The 13619-nt window shown below is 41.1% G+C and overlaps 1 protein-coding gene and 1 non-coding gene across 2 annotated transcripts in view; both read left to right on the forward strand.

Moving 5' to 3' along the window:
* The window catches only part of HSD17B12 (hydroxysteroid 17-beta dehydrogenase 12), a 169383-nt gene that overhangs the window by 139746 nt on the left and 16018 nt on the right, over positions 1-13619 (forward strand). Inside the window, exon 7 of the mRNA XM_059069930.2 lies at positions 6842-6876. Coding sequence (XP_058925913.1) covers positions 6842-6876 — 35 coding nt within the window. The remainder of the gene's footprint in view (positions 1-6841; positions 6877-13619) is intronic.
* LOC131760712 (U6 spliceosomal RNA) lies at positions 1161-1266 on the forward strand. The gene has a single exon (XR_009336811.1). It is a non-coding gene; the product is annotated as a U6 spliceosomal RNA (small nuclear RNA).

Genomic DNA, 13619 nt, shown 5'->3' on the forward strand with positions numbered 1-13619 from the left:
CTCATTTATCTTTGTGTATATGTGTATACTCTACAGCCAGCTTGCATACAAAGTGATGTGATATTTTGGTATGAGATAACATATAGTGACCTTTCTCCCTGTGATTTTAGACATCTAGGACTATTTTGTAGTAAGGATTAATGAAACCGTCACTAAAAAGTATATATAGAGAGGAAACATTTGTTTATTTTTCTTCTGCAAGAATTTAAAGCTCCCATTGTTGTAGAGGTACTATTACAAGACTTTTATCTACTTTTTAGGAAAGAATTAAATTTAAATTGTTTGCTGTATACTTTTAGAAACAGCCTCAACATAGAAGAAAACAAGTAAAGAAGTTATGTTTACTACTATTTTTCTAATATTCTCAACCACTGAACTGAAAAGTTATGGTAACCTTATTTTAGCGGTATCTTACAGGAACAAACATTTTCCTAGTACAGCAATTATCACCTGCAGATGGCCTAAAATAAGCATATTGAGTTAACTCCAGAAACAGCCTGTAAGCTGTGAGGTGGAGTTCAGATAGATAGTGAGATTTCACAGAAACACTTGGTGTATGGTATAAATAACCAGATATCAAGATACCAATCGATGCATATAAAGTAAAATGAGAATACTAATAGCTTAATTTAAATATCCTTTGTAAAACTTGATGTTGAAGAGAATTTAATTTGATGTTAACGTAGTGCAGCCTCTCTAATTATACACAAAATACCGAGGTACTTGTATACACATACCCAGATAAGGAAGGCTTGAAAATGAATTTATTATGATGTGTATTCTGAGTAGAAGGAAAGATAATTTAAGTATAAATAAAGGCATTAATCAATTTTATAAAAGCCGGCAGATTTCAGGTTAACTCCTCTTAGGCTTTTCAGCGTTGTTATATTTGATAGATCCGAGAAGATGGTCTATTTTATGGCAAGGGGAAATAATGTAGAGTCAGAATTTAAGAGGAGAAACCAACGAACAAGGCAAAAGCATATAACTTTTTCATGAGTGGATTTCTGTTTTTCCTGATGAATCATTTGGTCGTTGAGCATTCCAACAAGTATTTCTGGCCCTTCAACAGCCAGGTACTGAAAACACTGCTTCTTCCTTTGGGTTAAGTTATTAAAACTCCTTGAGTTTTAATTCACCTGTATAAAGAATATATTTTACTGCTCGCTTCAGCAGCACATATACTAGAATAGGAAAGATACAGAGAAGATCGGCATGGCCCTGTACAAGGATGACATGCAGATTTGTGAGGTGTTCCATATTTTTGATGTTAACTAAACTTATTATGGTAATCGTTTCACAATATATATGTGTATATATATATATATATATCATTATGTTGTTTACCTTAAACTAATAAAAAGTTATATGTCAATTATATCTCAGTGAGATGGGGAAAAAAAAGACTATATTTTGAAGATGTCCACACATTGATGACCATCAAGACTGATTTAATGTTTAGCATGCTGTTGATATAATTTTGTAAGTCAGATTATATCTTATGGGGTTTTATTTCGTCTCTGATCATTTCCTGTATAATCTTTGCCATTCAGAAAGGAGACATTTAATATATGACATGCACAGTGTAAGGAAAAAAATAGCCCCCAATGTGTGCATTTGTAGTTGCTTACTATCCCAGCTTAAGGTGATATTTCTTATTGGACTGTATTTATGTGTACATAATATGTAATGTGTAAATGTACGTCTTGGGGAAAAACCTGAGTTGAACTTTAAAACTCTGCACGACTGCTTATTAAATATTCAAATGGTACTGAGACCCCTGGTCAGCATAAAGGAACCCATCAGCAGATCTTGTAGACCTTCCTGGTAGTTCTCCAGATTGATCAGTGTCTACAAATCCCATCCCTTCTCTCCTTTTGTGTAGGAAAGCTGAACAGTTAGTGGCTACCCCTGTCAACTCTACTTATCTACTTTGCGCTTAACAAGTCTCATTTCCTTACTGCAAGTGCACTTGTGCATGTGCACACGCATACACATGCACAAGCACACACACACACACACACACACACACACACACACACACCACACACGCCTACCCCTAGGTGAGAACATTTTTATTATCAGTCTTCTCCTTCCTCATCCTGTTTCTAGTGATCTCCGGACTTTGGGGAACTGCATAATAGCTTCTTTTCACAAAATGCTTGGGGACCTCTTTATAATACATTAGCTAAGCATTATGGTCCCCTGATGAAATGTACTAAATAAAAAAATGTTTTCAGATACGACTAAGAATGCATATAATCTATCCTTACAAAGAAACTCCTCCACAACTGTTACCATGCCTGATGTACATCTGCTTGTAATACTAGCATGGGAAGCTGTCCGTGATGTAGCATGATATGCACATTGCATGATGTATATAATAGGATGCACATATTTTTACTTCTTTGTATATTTCATCCATTCAACAAGAAGTTTTTTTAAATGCATTAATTCTATAGCATATTGTAATTTTCTGCAGCTGTTTGCATTTTTGCATTCTATTCCCTTGATAAGAATTTTTTTTCTGCCTAGTGAACTCTTATTTATTCTTTCAGAACTTAACTGAACCGTGACCTGTGAGGCTCTACCTGTTTCCCCAGTCGTAACTAGCCCCTCTCCTAAGCACTGGTGCCTCTGTCCTTACTCCTGTTGTCCCACTCATAGCATTGTTGTGTAATGATTTATTTATATAAATATCTGTTCTCCTGCTCAGTCGTGAGCTCCCATCACCCAACCCTGATTCAAGTAACTAACATGTCTTCTACTGAATGGAGGAATGCCTGTTTATTACTTTGCGTTGGTTGCTCCAGGCCATGAGTTGATATGCACAGAGCATTTTGAGAGCTCTTTTATTTCCTGTGTCTGATAAAGTAACATCAAATGTATTTTGTGATTCCAGTTCTTTAATTCTTATCCATATGCTTATTGAGATTTTCTTTAGAAACTTTATCGAGGGATAGTTTATATACTCTAAAATTCATCCATTTTAAGTGTACAGTTGAATGGTTTTTAGTAAATTTACACAATCTTGCAATCATCATGGCACTCTAATTTTAGAACAATTCTTTTACCCTAAGAAGCTCCCAATTAAGGCACTTTAAAATATTGCTGGGGGCTTCCCTGGTGGCGCAGCGGTTGAGAGTCCACCTGCCGACGCAGGGGACGTGGGTTCATGCCCCGGTCCGGGAGGATCCCACATGCCGCGGAGCGGCTGGGCCTGTGAGCCGTGGCCGCTGGGCCTGCGCATCCGGAGCCTGTGCTCCGCAACGAGAGAGGCCACAGCAGTGAGAGGCCCGCGTACCGCAAAAATAATGTATATATATATATATATATATATATATATATATATATATTGCTGGAACTGTCCAGAAATTTCTGTGTGGTGAGTTGAATTGGATGACCTCAAAATGTATATGAAATTCAGAATATAATAAGCTGTGATGTAGACGGCCTTCTTCATTTAATACATAAGGACTGCAGAGGAGGATAAGGAACAAACTCGAGGTCACATGGCTAGGAAGTGGGAGGGCTAGGATTAGCTCTTTGGCCTGACTACATACCACATTGCCTTAAACATTCAGCAGCTATTGCTACATGTGGAGTGATTCCTATACTCCTATAAAAACATAAATCTTAGGAAACATGTAAGCCGATTTGAAGAGTTGTTATTTAATCTGAAAAGAGAAGAGCTGACTGCGTTGAAAGGATAAACTTTGAACTCAGCTTTTTTAGCTTTTTTCTTTGACTTGGTTCCATACAGTTTTGCGGGGGGGGGTTGTTTTTGTTTGGCTGCGTTGGGTCTTCGTTGCTGTGTGCAGGCTTTCTCTAGTTGCAGTGCACAGGCTTCTCATTGTGGTGGCTTCTCTTGTTGCAGAGCACGGGCTCTAGGCACGCGGGCTTCAGTAGTTGTGGCTCGCAGGCTCAGTAGTCGCGGCACACAGGTTTAGTTGCTCCGTGGCATGCGGGATCTTCCCGGACCAGGGCTTGAACCTGTGTCCCCTGAATTGGCAGGTGGATTCTTAACCACTGTGCCACCAAGGAAGCCCAGTTCCATACCGTTTGGTCTGAGGGTGAGCGGGCACATTCTGACTTGAGTCAAGCAGACCTAGAAGAGCGAAGAAATAGGGTCGTGTTTTAACGAACTATAAAATATTGAAACCATTTGGGTTGTCAGCATAATTTCAGATTGAGTTTGCTTTGGGGATTGTTTCTCTTTTAAGTCATAAAATGTTAACACTGGTTGGTCTTTAACAACTCACAAGGTCAGTTATGTCAGTTAGAATATTGGTTTGGCTGCTGTAACAGGTTTAGTAATGGCTTAAATAAAATAGAAATTTGTTTCTCTGTCAGATAAAAGGCTAGATGGGTAAGCAATGTTTGGCATAAGAGCTCCACAGTCATTAGAGATCCTGCCTCTTTTTATCTCACTGCTCTGCCACCATTAGCACATGGCTTTCACCTTGGGGTCTAGGATGGCTGCTTTAGCTCCTTCCATCACATCTACTTTCTAGCCATCAAGAGGAGGAACAGGCACAGAGGAGGACATGTATTTTTTTCCTCCTTTAAGGGCCTGACCGAGAAATTGCATGTATTACTTGTCATCTTATCAGATAGAACATAGTTATAGGGCCACATGCCCTGTGAGAGAGAATGCAGAAAATACAGTTTTTATGGCCGGCATATCCAACTGGAAGTTCAATTGTTATATTAAGGAAAGAATGAATGTTGAGGGACAGTTGGCATTCTTTGCCCCATCCTTCTATGAAGATGAGTTTAATATGAGAAGCATAGAGGGACTTCCCTGGCGGTCCAATGCTTAAGACTTTGCTCTTCCTCTGCAGGGAGCACGGGTTCCATCCCTGGTTGGGGACCTAAGATCCTGCATGCAGTGTGGTGCAAGCAAAAACAAACAAAAAAAATGCAAGTGCAGATTTATATGTAAGAAGGAGGGAGATAGGGGTGCTTCAGGCCAAACTCTTTCTTAGGGTCTCGCCTTTTTTTTTTTTTTTTTTTTTTTTTTTTTAAAAGCCCTACGCGGGCCTCTCACTGTTGTGTCCTCTCCCGTTGCGGAGCACAGGCTCCGGACGAGCAGGCCCAGCGGCCACGGCTCACGGGCCCAGCCGCTCCATGGCACATGGCATCCTCCCGGACCGGGGCACGAACCCGTGTCCTTTGCATCGGCAGGCGGACTCCCAACCACTGCGCCACCAGGGAAGCCCAGGGTCTCGCCTTTTTTAATCTGGAAGATTTGACCAAATCTAGATACTTCTGTTGAAATGATTCCCCTTGGCTTTGAAGACACCACTTTGTTTAGAAGTTGGCGGTGTGTTAGTCTACCTTTTATGACGCAGTGTCAGTTTGAATTCGTGTTCTTCCTGGAGAAGTGTATGCAGTGGCCCCAAGGTTGCTATCTGGGTTGGGAGTACTCCAGAGCAGATTCTATATTGGTAAAGTCTGGATGCATTTTCTTTCTTCAAAATGTTTCTAGGGAAAAAATTCTCTGCTCATCAAATTGCTGTTTTAATTAAGACATTATTCAAGATAGAAAGCTTAAAATTTCTATGGTTGGCATGCATGCAAACTTTTCTGTAACAAAACAGCATTTGTTTCTTAGAGAACTGATGATATTCAGGAGTCCAGAGTTCATACTCCCACCTCAGTACTTAACTATGACGTGGCCTCGACTAAGCCAGTGGATGTCTTAACTTTTCTTAGTTTTAATAATATCTTAAAGCAGAGTTGAGAAGTACTTTCTCTCGTCATAGTATATGTATTTAGTCAACAACTATGAAGTCCTTTAAAAATGTGGTGTCCATGGAATTTTCTGGCGGTCCAGTGGTTAAGACTCCATGCTTCCACTACAGAGGGTGTGGGTTCTATCCCTAGTCCGGGAACTAAGATCCTGCATGCCTTGCAGTGCGGCCAAAAATAAAAATAAAAAAGTTAAAATGCTGGTGTCCTTTTTTTCATTGTTGGTTATTTGAGATGACAGATAACTTCAGGATGCGTTTTACTCACAGTTAGCTTGAGCAACAAGAAAAATAAATGTGAAGTTAGACTTAATACTTGACAACATGTCACTTTGTGGCATTCTTTTTTTAAAATTAATTAATTAATTAATTAATTAATTAATTAATTAATGGCTGTGTTGGGTCTTCATTTCTGTGCGAGGGCTTTCTCTAGTTGTGGCAAGCGGGGGCCACTCTTCATGACGGTGCGCGGGCCTCTTACTATCGCGGCCTCTCTTGTTGCGGAGCACAGGCTCCAGACGCTCAGGCTCAGTAATTGTGGCTCACGGGCCCAGTTGCTCCGCGGCATGTGGGATCTTCCCAGACCAGGGCTCGAACCCGTGTCCCCTGCATTGACAGGCAGATTCTCAACCACTGCGCCACCAGGGAAGCCCTGTGGCATTCTTCTAAAGGCTTTTTTGATAGGAAAAGGTTATTTGATCTCTTGAGATTAAAAAGCTTAAGTAAGTTTTGTAGGCAGGATATTTCTTGTGGTAACATATGTCTTTTTCTGAGAATGTATTTTGGGAGACATAGATTTCACCATAAAGCCTTAATTATTTGAAAATCTGCATGTCACTATTACATTTCAGGCAAGACTAATTTTAGCCAAGTTCACTGAAAGTATTTACAGTATTATCTCCAGTAATTTCATCTGATTCCTTTTTAGCACTCTTGCCACAGGCAAATTATACAGAGTATATCAAATAACTGTTGTCTGTAGAAGTGGCGAGTGGTTTCGTGGTTCCCTCCCTGTTTGTGTGGGTGAGTTCTCTCCACTCTCTCTGTAGCCTGCATCTTCACTGATGTTTTGTTTTTCTCTTTTGCAGATGACCTGGTTGGTACTGCCTGGCATGGTAGAAAGGTGAGTCATAAGCTCACACACAAACACTGGAGCAGCAGAGCTCATGCTTATTTATAGGGAGAATACTTACTTTGAAAAAATTCATTACAGTGACTAATGAACCTCTCCTCCATGTCTTAGTGACAGAGTAACGTGCCAGGCGAGTCACACGGTGGTGCTTGAGTCATCTGGTGGTGGAGGTCTTTTCCACTCGATTCCCTTTTTATTTCCCTCTCCGGGGTTGTGTGGTTCCTTTACATCAGGATTAAAAAGTCTGCTTGAGTCACCATTGCTAACTCAATTGCGTGCTGTTCTGAGGGGGCGGATGGAGCTGCTAGGATATTCCCGGGAATGCCTTCCTAAAGCTTTATGCTCTCAGAGCCCAAATCAGTGGACTTTCATGCAGCGAGACCCCATCCATCCTCTGGTGTTTTCTGTTCTTACTGGGAGAATGGATGTATGAGTGACTTGGGCATGTTAGAAAGTGATTATAAGATGTCAGCCCCCACCCTTGCCCTTGGAGGAAGAGGCTGTGTCCTCTAGCCCCAGCTGTGTTCCGGCTTGAATGCAGTTCCACTAGGATACGCTAGATGTCTTCATTTTTATTGAGAATTGTGTTGCTAAGTCCTTACATTTGAAGTAGCGCGAAGTGTCAGATGGTAATGAAACTCCTTTCCTCCCTTGGAGAAGCCTGAGTGATGGCTAAGCTTTCCGAGAGAACCTGTTGCAAAGAGCTGGGCTTGCTTTTGGTCATTTGCTAAATTCAGGGCTTCACAGTCATCCTTCCTCTGCAGAATAGCTTTGAGCTTGGAAGAGATCCAGAGGAGTCACAGCTTTGCCAAGGGCAGACCCAGGGACCCTACTTCTGTGAAGAAACCTCCACGACCAGCTGTAGGCAGGGTTTACAGCTCGTGTTTATTGATTCCATGTTATGTGCCAGGTGTTGGATGAGAACTTGATATATGTTTGCTCATTTAACTTCGATAGCCTCCCACCATCATACAAATGAGGACACTGAAGTTAGGAATCCATTTTGTTTCGCAGCTACTTTGTAGCAAGGCTCTTTCTTTGTAATGCATTTTACATGCGGTTTTGTATATTTTAATTGCTTTATTTTAGTAAAATTCCCCTTTAAACTACTTATCGATGGCTACAGTGGGAGTGTGCCCCGGATGGTCAGGTATGGAAGTGATGGTGGTCAAAGCAGACCAGAACCCTAGAAGATTACAGAGAATTAGGGCAGACAGCGTAGAACTCAAGAGGGATGACGTTTGTGTCATCAACTTAATTCTAGTTTGGATATCTGCAAGTGACACAGTATTAATTCAGGTTAGTACATTCCATCCATTAAAGAAGAAATTTATATACCACAGAGGTACTGTAAAAGGAATTTTTAAGTGTGTTGGTAAAAATCATATCAAAAGAGATATTGGTTATGACCAGGAAGAATTAGATTCAAAGAGTCAGAGAATTTCAGTACTTCAAAATTAATTGAGACCAACCCCCCCACCCCCCCTCATTTGACATAAAAGTTGAGATCCGGGGCTTCCCTGGTGGCGCAGTGGTTGAGATTCCACCTGCCGATGCAGGGGATGCGGGTTCGTGCCCCAGTCCGGGAAGATCCCACATGCCGCGGGGTGGCTGGGCCCGTGGGCCATGGCCTCTGGGCCTGTGTGTCTGGAGCCTGTGCTCTGCAACGGGAGAGGCCACAGCGGTGAGAGGCCCGCGTACTGCGAAAAAAAAAAAAGTGAGATCCAAAGAAACTGAGTGCCGTGAGGCTACATAATTAGTTAGTAAATGGTACAGACACAAGGGGCTCACACCTCTCTGTAGACCTAGCAGCCACAATCACAGTTGTAGCTGGAGCCTTAGATAAAGACAAAAAAGGATCCGTCTGTTTCAACAGGCATTCACTGAGTAAAGTTTATCGTACAGAAGATGAATTGGATCCTTGCCTTTAAGATATCAAATTGATTTTACACAGGGGTTGCAAAATGATCTGGTGGAAAGCCATCATAGGCTAGGTATTGAAACTGACATCACAGGGATGATTGTGGCACCTGCTAAGAACTAGTCAGAAATTTAAGTGGGTTTTATGAATTGGTACTTTTGGATAGGAGAAGGACCAGCTTTGTCTGCTTGAGTTAAAGGAGTTACTCGTTACATTAGCCAAGGCAGGCTAACTGCTATAACAGACCACCCCAGAATCTCAGTGGCTTAACACTCTAAAGGCTGATTTCCCCCTCACGTCACAGTCTGGTGTGGATCTGCTCTACCCAGTCATCCAGGGATCTCAGGCTCCTCCCATCTGGAGTGAGGGGGGTCCACTCTTCTCTTGGGCCTTGCAGTTCTCTGCAGAAACATCTGCATCCAGCCAGCAGATGAGGGAAGAGAGAGGAAGGATGATTTTATGGGTGGTTTCATGGGCCAGGCCTAAAAGTGGTGGTGTCCCTCCCTTCTGCCCTCATCCCATTGTCTAGAACTCAGTCACAAGCTCCAGCTAACTGCAAGGGAGGCCAGAAATGTCATTAGCTGTGTGCCCAAGAAGGAAGAAAGACTCCGAGTTCACAGATCACCGGAGAGCATTCTTACTTAGGTATTACAAGTGATTTGTTTATAGCCTGCCCTTTACACCGTCCCCAGATGGCACGACTGCGGTTGGTCACCGTACAGGCTTCGTATCTCCATTGAGGAACAGCAGCGTTCTTTGTTGTTGTGGGTTTTCTCCCCTTTCACTGATTCTACTTCTGCTGTATGCGACTTTCCAGACTCTCTAGAACTATAGCCTAGGGCCAGCTGACTATCACCAAACAAGTCTCTATAATCAAACTAAGGTATTATTATCGTACAAGTAAAAAGTGCATAATTACGTTATAGAGGAAACTTGCTCTTTCCACTTCCCTGGAATTATAAACATTTTGTACAGCTGGAGCCAGGAGGTGGTTGCCATAACAACCATGGAAAAGCTAAAAATAGCCCCTTTCATACTGTATCGCTTAAGGTGGAATTATGACACGTTATGGTGTTTTAGGGCAGGCAGTTCTCTTTCGTGTGGGAAATGTTTGCCAACTTTCTTCCACAAAGCAATATTTGTATAATGTATTTGGATCGCTGGCTCTAATTATATATCTGACCTCCGTGATCCAGGATTCTTTTCTGACACGGAACCCTGTTTTGATATGTTTCTCAGTCTTTTTGAGAATCTGTTAGAGAACTGTCTGTACCAATTTCTGTGTTATGTTTAAGCTTAAAAAAAAAAAAAAAAAGTAATGACCCTCCAAGAGCACACTTACCTTCTCCCTGATAAGAAGTGAAAATATGAAGAATTGGGATGTAGTCTTTTTTGTACCATCTCCCTCGTCTGCAGTCACACTCTGTATCAAGTAAGCAGTCCACATTAGGACCGACCCTGTGTTCCATTGCTTCACAGCAGCATTTACGCCTCCGCATCTTCCCCCGCTCACCTGCAGTGTGGAGCAGTGATGAGAGGGTCCCAAGGAAGGCAGAAATCAGTGACTTATTTCATGGAAGACCTGTCACTTCCTCTATGACAGTAGTATTTTTGTAAGAGCTGTTCACAAGGATGCTACAACAGTCTGATAGAATGGTGGGGCATGTAATGAAGAAAGGAGGCTTGGGAATTTTTTAAATCCAAGTGATCATTAAGGAGAGTTTTCTAATTGGGGATTTCACAGGACAGAGGAAAGTCTAGAGAGCATAGCTATAGGAGGCTATAAATATAAGGTACTGAATTTTATAGGCTTTTGTGTGTTTAATGGCTCGCTTGTGGGAGGGCTAGTCACTGAAGAGAATAATTTTGGATGAAAAGGTGCTTCCTTATCTGCAGTGGTGTTTTCTGCAGTATTTTAATTCTAGTAGGTCCTCAAGAACTTACATCACTGAGACACCATCGTGTGGCTGTTAGCAAGTAAGCAACCTGATGAATTAAGAATGTTGTATCACAGAAAAGATTACTTGACTTGTTTATTTGGATATTTGTCACAACAAACTAGAAATGTGCTGAAATACGAACCTCCTGAGTCTTTATTATGGAACTTCAGCAAATATTCTCAATGTACCTTCCAGTCTTAGAATTGTTCCCCAAGTCCCCAGAAAATGAGAGATTAACCAGGGTTTGGTTTTATGTTTGTTTCTGTGTGCAGTTAAGCGCAGCCCATTTTGTCCTTCTGCTTCATGTAACAGAGTTGTCATGAGTCTGGCTGTGCCATGGAAACTGGTTTGACGTCACTGATTCTGCTTAGATGGGGGATTAGCGCTACACAAAGTAGCTGATTTTAAAGGCGAGTCCTTTTTGCCTCATGGTCCCAAATGTTCATCTCCAGCTCTACGTAAAGAATAGATACTGTGTACAGTACAAGGATTGAGACAGCTCTACAAGTGTGTTATTTGTGATTCGGACAAAACTAAGTCGAATATCGTCATCCTTGGAGAGAGGGAGAGAGACTGTTATGCTGTTTTGTGGGGGGGAAGGTTTTTGTGAGACATACCTTCTTCGTAGCACGGTGTTTTTGTGGAAGGGGTGTTTTCTCTACTATCATTTTGGTCCAGTGATAAATGCTCTCCGTTTAGTGTTTACTTAGATCTAGTGCATTCTCGCCTTATGCTTTGTTGGTGTCGGATTTGCTCTCATGCCTTTTAGAGTGCAAATATGGTGTTTTGAATAAAGTACCTTCCAATTCTGACTTTTCACTAACTCAAACTAACTCTACCCCCTAGAAATTTTAAATTAGGGTAGAATATTTGAGAAACAAAAATCTCACTTGCCTCAAGGAGTAAACAAAGCACATGCTTGCATAATTGTGGCATATTTGACTATTGGTCTGCGTTAACTTTGCAACCAGGAACGAGGTTTTTATTATCTTTAAATAAATTTTCCTGTATTGAAATCATTGCTTTGGTGAGTGAAGTTTTAGGAATCAATTTTGGTGAGGTCAAGATTTGATTTTTAAAATGTTTTTGATAACATTTAAACTTTAATTTTGGAAGACTTTTAAATTGTATTTCATTTGTGTGGAAGGAAATAAAGAATGTAAGATTTTTGTTCAAGGGCACATGCAGCCACCTCAGCCAATTTGAGTATCATCCAGCCCATAATCCCACTGGTAAAACCAGCAGTGATAGGTTACAGTGAAAAACAGCATCTTCTACAACTACTTCAAATTGGCTTTTCTTCACTTGCTGTGAATGAGTGAGGACATAGCAATTCCTGGTTACATGAGAAAACATTAAAATAAAGCACTACCTAAACCTACAAGGATGCTTGGGGCTCAGGATGGGGTGCAACTTGTCAGGATTTGTGGTTACTTCTCAGAAAGCATATTGTACCGCAGAAGATGCAATAGCTTTCTTAGCTTCTACTTGATTGGGATCTGCCTTTGGCTTAAAGGTGACACATTCCAGTATATCATAAATATATTTCACTTTCTTTTTCTCTTTTTTAATAGATTTATTGAGATATATTTCACATATCATAAAATCCACTCATTTAAAGCATATAATTTGATGGTTTCTAGTATATTCACAGAGTGTATCATCACCATGATCTAATTTGAGAACATTTTTAACACCCTATAAAAGATAAAGATATTTTATGGGACTTCCCTGGTGGCGCAGTGGTTAAGAATCTGCCTGTCAATTCAGGGGACGTGGGTTCGAGCCCTGGTCCGGGAAGATCCCACATGCCTCGGAGCAGCTAAGCCCGTGTGCCACAACTACTGAGCCTGTGCTCTAGAGCCTGCGAGCCACAACTACTGAGCCCACGTGCCACAACTACTGAAGCCCGTGGGCCTAGAGCCCGTGCTCTGCAACAAGAGAAGCCACCACAATGAGAAGCCTGTGCACTGCAACGAAGAGTAGCCCCCACTCACCGCAATTAGAGAAAGCCTGTACACAGCAAGGAAGACCCAACACAGCCAAAATAAATAAATTAATTTAAGAAAAAGATATTTTAAATATCATAAATTAATACTGTACTAAAAGTCTCAGTAACCAAAGTGGTTTTTAACCCATTTCGATCAAAGGAATGTCTCACAAATATAGATAAAATGAAATTACTAGATACTCATTGCTAATTCACCAGTTTTTATCTTAGAGTAATTGGGTTCTAACTCCTGAAAGGCATTCTTACTCTCTTAAAATTTAAAAAGAAAAGCCTTTGCTGTCTGTGTGAGAGATGCAAGCAAAAACTACAAGAATGGTATAATTAATACATTGACTAAATATTTCCAACTTTCTTCAAAACTGTAATATAACAATTTAAAATTCGCGATGTGATTGCTATGTCCAACGTGCTAATGGATTTTACCGCTTAGGAAAGTGTATAGAACTATTACTAAGAGGACTTCAGTTCAAAAACAGAAACAAAAAACAACAGCTCGTTTTCAGTGACTCATTAAGCGGAGGGTCCAGACTTCACTTGATGGTTGAAGTGGCGTCTCGCCTAGAGGCTGGCAGATGGGCTGGGTGACCTTTGGGGATTGTTTCTTTTCAGATTTTCTGTCTAAAATAACTTAGAGGCCGTTTAATCACGTTTCCTTTATTATTTTGTATAAGAGGAGTCTGTATCGTCCTTTTTAAAAAATACTTAAAAACTAGGCCTCAGGAAGTAAATTCAGACCAAGAATAATGAGAAACTACGTTGAAGGAAAGGAACCTGATCTAGAGGGCAGGAGGCAGGTGGGGCAGATTGCAGTAGCTGAATAAGGGGACCAACTCCCCTGAGAAGAATGGATTTGAGGGGGAAA

Source organism: Kogia breviceps, chromosome 7, assembly GCF_026419965.1.
Source record: "Kogia breviceps isolate mKogBre1 chromosome 7, mKogBre1 haplotype 1, whole genome shotgun sequence".
Taxonomy (NCBI): Eukaryota; Metazoa; Chordata; class Mammalia; order Artiodactyla; family Physeteridae; genus Kogia; species Kogia breviceps.